The 8129-nt window shown below is 42.2% G+C and overlaps 1 protein-coding gene across 1 annotated transcript; it reads left to right on the forward strand.

Moving 5' to 3' along the window:
* On the forward strand, window positions 4753–6993 carry LOC109846138 (T-complex protein 1 subunit eta-like). Its single transcript, XM_020415362.1, has 5 exons — window positions 4753–5087; window positions 5424–5549; window positions 5629–5832; window positions 6653–6822; window positions 6954–6993. Exons 1-5 carry the CDS (start codon window positions 4812–4814, stop codon window positions 6991–6993), a joined length of 816 nt encoding a protein of 271 aa, XP_020270951.1. The 5' UTR covers window positions 4753–4811.

Genomic DNA, 8129 nt, shown 5'->3' on the forward strand with positions numbered 1-8129 from the left:
GATCTGGGCCCAGATCTGAGTGTGGCTCGGTGTGCGTCGGGCATGGCGAAGCCCATTAGGGGCTCGGCCACTGAGCCACCTTTTGGGTGGCTCGGTCCGCGAGCACCCTTGGGTAGGCTTGGCTATGCCGAGCCCAGCCTTGGGGTGGCTTCGGCTACGAGCCACCCTTGGGTGGCTCGACCACGCGAGCCACCCTTGTGGCTTGGTTTTTGGGCCGGGTGTTTCGCCGTTTGCGTCGGTTGTCCGGTTTCACGGGGTTTAGTGATTTGATCCGTACGCTTCGCGTTTGATCTGAACTCTGATTTTGGTAGTAAATCCGCTTTGCGATTGAGTTCAAATCCGTTCTACAGGTTCGATGACTCGTTGATTTCCCGAACACTTGGCTTGATTCCACACGCGAATGGATGTATTCCGTTGCTTGCGTGCGATTCGTCGATCTCGTCGCCTCGTTGGTTCGTCGGTTTGTGCCGAGCTGTGCTAAGGGACCTATAAGCAATTTTATATGCCTACAGATACCCCCTCCAAAGTATTTCAGCCTCGTTCTTTTATAGAAGAGTCTGGAATACTTTGGATATGATTGTCCCAACCTTCAGTCGGTGTAACGGGACCTTGGAATGGCTTCTGTTCTTGATTCCTTCAATCCTTCATGCTATTCGGTGCTTCGTCGAATGTCTGTAAGGGTTCTAGTGCTACATTTATTGTCTGACCGTTGTCGGAATTCTGAACTTGAAGTCGATTCCTGATTTTCTGATCTTTAGCTCTGTCTGACCGTTGTCGGAATTCTGAACTTGAAGTCGATTCCTGATTTTCTGATCTTTAGCTCGTGTTTGCTGGTTCAACATAGAGCTGACCATCGATCGTTGACGCGTTGTCCGGCGTAGTGTTGTTGAGTTATCCTTATTGGAGTATTGATTGCAACGCATTTGATCGGCGTTGACCTAGGGTTACGCGTTGACTGGCGTTGACCTTAGGGTTTTGAACGTTGTACGTTAACTTTTTTATCGCAACGCGTTGACAGGCGTTGACCTAGGGTTACGCGTTGACCGGCGTTGACCTAGGGTTACGCGTTGACCGGCGTTGACCTTAGGGTTTTGAACGTCGTGCGTTGACTTTTTGAACGCAACGTGTTGACCGGCGTTGACCTAGGGTTACGCGTTGACCGACGTTGACCCTAGGGTTTCGAACGTTGTAAGTTGACTTTCATTGCCACGCGTTAACCTTGGGTCTACACAGTTTAAGCTCTTTAAGGTGTCTCGGAATTAAATTCGCGTGGGTCAGATTACGAGGAGTCTTTTAGAGTTAATTATTTTTTTATTATTGTGGATATGGCAATCACTTCATTGAAAGAGAGATTTGAACAATTGAAGACATTTGAAAGAATTTTTGGATTTTTATGTGATTCAAATACTTTGAAGCCATTAGATGATAATAAATTAAGAGATTCTTGCAATTACCTTGAAAGAGTTTTATCTCATAATGATTCATCTGATATTGACTTTAATGATATGTTTTCTGAATTAAGAGTGTTGCAAAATACATTACCAGATGTGTCAATGACATCACTCCAAATTTTGGAATTTGTTAAACATGTTGATTGTTATCCAAATGTTTCAATTGCCTATCGAATCTTATTAACCTTGCCTGTGTTTGTAGCCTCAACGGAAAGAAGTTTTTCAAAGTTGAAGTTGGTCAAAACCTACTTGCGTTCAACAATGGCACAAGAAAGATTGAACAATTTAGCAATGCTATGCATCGAGAATGAGATGTTACAAAACATAGATATTGATTCCATTATTAACGACTTTGCATCAAACAATGCTAGAAGAAATTGTTTTTGTAATTTTGTAATCTTATATTTAATTTCAATAAAATAAAATATCGTTGTTACAAATTGAATGTTTGATACTAAGAGGGCCCATTTTTTAACTTTGCCAAGGGCCCCGAATATGTTCGGACCGGCCCTGGGCCTAGTGGTCAAAAAAAGAAACTTGAGGACTTCTTAGAAGAGTGGAGTAAAACTTACGAGCTTCTTTTTCAAAAACAGAAACTCGAGGGCTTATTAAAAAAGAGGGACAAGCCTTTGGGGCTGCTCAGACTATCCTCTCACGAGGAATTTACATTTCAGCACCCGAACTCTAATTGGGTAGGTCAGGAATTTGGCCGAAATCCGTTAACCTGTTTTTTTTTTTTTTTGAGAAAAAGGATGTAATACCCCAAAGGTATTCTAGCCAGCTAAATTAAAAGATAAAGTGGTTGTTACAAAAAAAGTTCATACTCCCAACCAAGAGTATGTACTAAAGTTCAAAAGAAAATACTACAAGTAGTAATACCCCATTCCCTGTACACAACTGGAAAAAAACGGTCATAACCTCCCCCAAATACGTGATATAATAAGTTTGTCAAAAGAAACCAAAAAACAAAACAGAAGAACAAAGTTTCTTTCAAGCAAAACCAAGAGCATATCCAGTGAATATAAAAGGATCATCCCAATTGAATCACTGTAGCCGCACCATCTTTGTTCCCAAAATCAGCAACCTTGGCAGTATTGAAACCAGCAGCTCTTTTACTTCTTCTTTCTTGTAATCTGGAAGCTCGAGCAGAGATCCCCTCAGATCCTAGCCAAAATGTTGAAAAAGTCACAATTTTGTTCAAGAGGGCAAGAGAACTCTTCTGCTTATTAGAAAACAATCTGTCATTGCGCTCCCGCCAGACACACCATATAAGAGAGCAAATGAAAACTCTTCTCTTCATATTAGAATCTCCCTTGTATCCACTAGACCACTGTATCCAAACTTCAAACCCGTTAACCCGTTAACTGCCCTAATCTCGGCAGACCCTCCCATTCCCCTCTCCCGCATACTAAAACCCTGAAACTCTCAAAATACTCTCAAATCCACTCCCTCCAACTTCTCCTCCTCTCCAAACCCTAACCCTAGATCTCACCCAGCGCGATGGCGGCGATGCTCCAGCCTCAGATCATACTTCTAAAGGAAGGCACCGACACGTCGCAGGGCAAAGCACAAGTAGTGAGCAACATCAACGCTTGCACCGCCATCGCCGACACCGTCCGTACAACTCTCGGCCCGAGGGGAATGGACAAGCTCATCCACGACGACAAGGGAAACACCACGATCTCCAACGATGGGGCTACGATCATGAAGCTGCTCGACATCGTTCACCCTGCTGCCAAGATCCTTGTCGATATCGCCAAGTCTCAGGACTCCGAGGTAACGAAATTAGTTTTAGTTAATTCTAGGGCTTTTGAGTTTTCTACTTTCTAGTTGGTTAGACCCTCGATGAAGATCTACAGGGATTCGACATCATAAGTAGTTCAGATGTGGCGCTGTATGAGGACCAAGGAATGAAATGAGGACGAAGGTTGTTTTCTTGTTCTGTGGAGAAGTTAACTCAGTGTTTGGATGTTAAAGATTCAATCTTTTTGGATGTTGACCAATATTCTAGGGTTTGTCTTCTGGTAAAAAGGGTAGATTTCCTGTGAAGTGTCAACTAAGGCACAGTCTCAATTGTAGGCGGTTTGATGTTAAAGATTGGAACCTGTACGTTCTTGTTTTTGTTTTATTACCACTACAGTCGTGCTGCTTGCAGGTGAATTCTTGAAAGAGGCAAACCCTTTCATTGAGGATGGTGTCCATCCTCAAAATCTTATTAGAAGCTACCGATCTGCAGGCAACTTGGTGAGTGTATTAGTGACTGTCTGCATGATATATTGTAGTTTATTGTTCACTGAACTGAATATTATACCATGTATTACAGGCCATTAGCAAAGTTAAAGAGCTCTCTGTAAGCATAGAAGGGAAGAGCCTTGAGGAAAAGAAGTCCTTATTGGCAAAATGTGCTGCTACAACACTATCATCAAATCAGCACCCGAACTCTAATTGGGTAGGTCAGGAATTTGGCCGAAACCCGTTAACCCGTTTTTTTTTTTGAGAAAAAGGATGGAATACCCCAAAGGTATTCCAGCCAGCTAAATTAAAAGATAAAGTGGTTGTTACAAAAAAAGTTCATACTCCTATGTACTAAAGTTCACAAGAACATACTACCAGAAATATACCCCCATCTCCCTGTATAAAACTGAAAAAAAGGACATAACCTCCCCCAACTATCTGTTCTAACAAGTTTGTCAAAAGAAAAAAGACAAAACAGAAGAACAGAGAATCCTTCAAGCAAAACCAAGAGCGTTTCCATTGAATATGAGAGACTCATTCCAATTGAATCACTGCAACCGCACCATCTTTAGACCCAAAATCCGTAACTTTGGCAGAATTGAAACCAGCAGCTCTTTTCTTCTTCTTTCTTGTAATCTGGCAGCTCGAGCAGAGATCCCCTCAGATCCTAGCCAAAATGTTGAAAAAGTCACAATTTTGTTCAAGAGGGCAAGAGAACTCTTCTGCTTATTAGAAAACAATCTGTCATTGCGCTCCCGAGACACACCAGGGGCCTAGTGGTCAAAAAAAGAAACTTGAGGACTTCTTAGAAGAATGGAGTAAAACTTACGAGCTTCTTTTTCAAAAACAGAAACTTGAGGGCTTATTAAAAAAGACGGATAAGCCTTTGGGGCTCGTCAGACTATCCTCTCACGAGGAATTTGCATTTCAGGACCCTAACTCTAATTGGGGAGGTCAGAAATTTGGCCAAAACCCGTTAACCCGTTAACTGCCCTAGATCTCGGCAGACCCTCCCATTCCCCTCTCCCGCATACTAAAACCCTGAAACTCTCAAAATACTCTCAAATCCACTCCCTCCAACTTCTCCTCCTCTCCAAACCCTAACCCTAGATCTCACCCAGCGCGATGGCGGCGATGCTCCAGCCTCAGATCATACTTCTAAAGGAAGGCACCGACACGTCGCAGGGCAAAGCACAAGTAGTGAGCAACATCAACGCTTGCACCGCCATCGCCGACACCGTCCGTACAACTCTCGGCCCGAGGGGAATGGACAAGCTCATCCACGACGACAAGGGCAACACCACGATCTCCAACGATGGGGCTACGATCATGAAGCTGCTCGACATCGTTCACCCTGCTGCCAAGATCCTTGTCGATATCGCCAAGTCTCAGGACTCCGAGGTAACGAAATTAGTTTTAGTTAATTCTATGGCTTTTGAGTTTTTTTACTTTCTAGTTGGTTAGACCCTCGATGAAGATCTACAAGGAAATGAGGACGAAGGTTGTTTTCTTGTTCTGTGGAGAAGATAACTCAGTGTTTGGATGTTAAAGATTCAATCTTTTTGGATGTTAAAGATTTAATCTTTCACAATCAAAAGATTTCTTTTTGGATAATTTCAAAATGCTTGGTGACAGCATTATATCTACAATTTAAGCATTGCACAATTTTTGTCACATCTAATTTTGTGTATTATTTGTGAAAGATAATCTGTAGTCTTATGTTCTGGCTTGTTGCAGGTTGGTGATGGTACCACTACAGTCGTGCTGCTTGCAGGTGAATTCCTGAAAGAGGCAAACCATTTCATTGAGGATGGTGTCCATCCTCAAAATCTTATTAGAAGCTACCGATCTGCAGGCAACTTGGTGAGTGTATTAGTGACTGTCTGCATGATATATTGTAGTTTATTGTTCACTGAACTGAATATTATACCATGTATTATAGGCCATTAGCAAAGTTAAAGAGCTCTCTGTAAGCATAGAAGGGAAGAGCCTTGAGGAAAAGAAGTCCTTATTGGCAAAATGTGCTGCTACAACACTATCATCAAAATTAATAGGAGGCGAAAAAGAATTTTTTGCTGAAATGGTTGTGGACGCTGTCCTTGCTATTGTAAATGATGATAGATTAAATTTACTTGGAATAAAAAAGGTTATTCTCATCAATCCTTACACGCGTATATTTGCTTTTTCGCATATGATTTGGTGCTCATTAAGTTCATTTTAAATTTTAAATGACATTGATAACAACTGCAAGCATGATAACATTAATTCTAAGTTTCTAACACCCATTAAGGCAGCTTTGTTAGCATCTAAACATATATTGATTGTTCTATTCTCAGAAGTTGGAACTTCATGCTTCAATTATGTTTAGTTTTCTAGCATTTGAAACCCAAAAGGTCTTAACTGATATTTGTTTTTTCTGGGGGTGGGTGGGTTTGTGCATTGGCGGGGTTATTGGTTATATGTGCGCGACATCTGAAGTACATTTTGAAAGCAATCGGTATTCTGAAGTGGATGTAAAATTTTGGGTACTGTAAGGTTTCATCATGCATATGGTTAATAACTCGTCTCTTTTTCCTGTTGTGTATTTACTGTCTTGATTAAAGCTTCTAGATGAAAAGATCGTTTTACTCGTTAATTCCAAGTGCATAACTTTTGAATCTGGAGCATTGGCATAAAATTTGGGAGGCTAATGTAGAATCTAATACTTCTTATTGCTTAGGTTTAGAATTTATTTTCTGAGTCAAGTCTTAAGGCAAACAACTCTTCATCTTTATTGCCATCTGTTTTATGACTATTATATCTTATTTCTTATTCTTTTGCTTTGGGGGTTGGGTGGGTGGGGGGCTTTGCACCCTAATGATGTGGAATTATTTAATTTCTACTGGATGAAATTTTAAAGGTATTGCTTGCAATGAGTTAGTGTGTAGTAAAGGTTTTTGAAGTTTAAATTACGGCTTCTGGTGCAGGTTCCAGGGGGTACTATGAGGGATTCATTTCTTGTTAATGGTGTTGCTTTCAAAAAGACATTCTCTTATGCTGGTTTTGAGCAGCAGCCAAAGAAGTTTCTGAATCCAAAAATCCTTATGTTAAACATTGAATTAGAGTTGAAATCAGAGAAAGAAAATGCTGAAACCAGGTAAAATCAACTCCAATAAATGTGCTCTGTTAATATGTTTTTTCATCATGTTTTATGGTTCTCTTACTGTTAATATGTTTTTTCATCATGTTTTATGGTTCTCTTATAATCAATTTATAAGTCATTTGTAGACTATCAGATCCACTGCAGTATCAGTCAATTCTCTTATAATCAATTTATAAGTCATTTGTAGACTATCAGATCCACTGCAGTATCAGTCAATAGTTGATGTTGAGTAGAATATCATCTACGACAAGTTAGATAAGTGTGTCAAGAGTGGAGCAAAAATCGTCCTCTCGCGATTGGCAATTGGCTACCTTGCAACTCAGGTACATACCTCAATTTTCTGTAAAACATAGCATGTTCAAACCGTAATATTTTGTATGGTCTTCAGTATTTTGCAGATCGAGATATATTCTGCAATGGTCTGTACGAGACCAGATATTGGCCATGCAGTGGGAGTGGTCAGCCGGTTTATGTGGAATCCAGGAAAAGCTCATTGGGAAGCGGTCAAGTGGATTCTGAGATATCTACGAGGCACCACACAGAAGTGTTTGCACTTTGGTAAGGGAGAGGTAGAAGTGCAAGGGTACGTAGATGCAGACTTCGGCGGCGAAGTTGATCACCGAAGAAGAAGCACCGACTATGTATTCACCGTTGGAACTACAGCTGTCAGTTGGATGTCACAGGTACAGAAGATCGTTACCCTATCCACTACAGAAGCTGAGTACGTTGCAGTGACTGAAGCCAGTAAAGAGATGATATGGCTTCAGGGTTTGTTAACAGAGCTGGGATTCAAACAGGAGAAGAATGTTTTGCACACTGATAGCCAGAGTGCGATACACTTGGCGAAGAATTCAGCATTTCATTCGGTTGTTCTCTACAAATGACGAGAACTCAATTAAGCTCACACTCACTGTTAGAATGGGGTGTAGATCAAACCTCAATTGCGGCGAGGAGCTCCGGCGAAGCTCCGACGAGCGTGGACGTCGACTCAGGCGAAGTCGACGGCGAAAGCCCCAGGCGAGCTCGATGATGGCGCGGGCGAAGCTGCAGACGAGGTTCAGGCGAGCCTCGAGCTCCGCGTGCGAGCGACCCTCGCGTTGAGCGCTCCGACCCGCGCGTTGAGCGCTCCGACCCTCGTGTTGAGCGACTCGACCCCCGCGTTTGGCCTCCGACCCTCGCGTCGGGCTTATCCGCTGGCGACAGGCTGTCGCCAGCCCTCCAATCCTCCTATATAAACCCCTTTGTGCCCTAGGGTTTGGTTTGCTTCCTCTCCCCCGATTTCTCTCTGGCGGCAATCAAAA

Source organism: Asparagus officinalis, chromosome 6, assembly GCF_001876935.1.
Source record: "Asparagus officinalis chromosome 6, Aspof.V1, whole genome shotgun sequence".
Taxonomy (NCBI): domain Eukaryota; kingdom Viridiplantae; phylum Streptophyta; class Magnoliopsida; order Asparagales; family Asparagaceae; genus Asparagus; species Asparagus officinalis.

What these genes read in the sequence shown, in the direction of transcription:
- LOC109846138 (XM_020415362.1), top strand. Translation starts at nt 4,812, where the DNA reads ATGGCGGCGATGCTCCAGCCTCAGATCATACTTCTAAAGGAAGGCACC. An exon ending in CCAAGTCTCAGGACTCCGAG is followed by an intron (nt 5,088 to 5,423) that starts GTAACGAAATTA and finishes GGCTTGTTGCAG; the next exon opens with GTTGGTGATGGTACCACTAC. An exon ending in ATTTACTTGGAATAAAAAAG is followed by an intron (nt 5,833 to 6,652) that starts GTTATTCTCATC and finishes CTTCTGGTGCAG; the next exon opens with GTTCCAGGGGGTACTATGAG.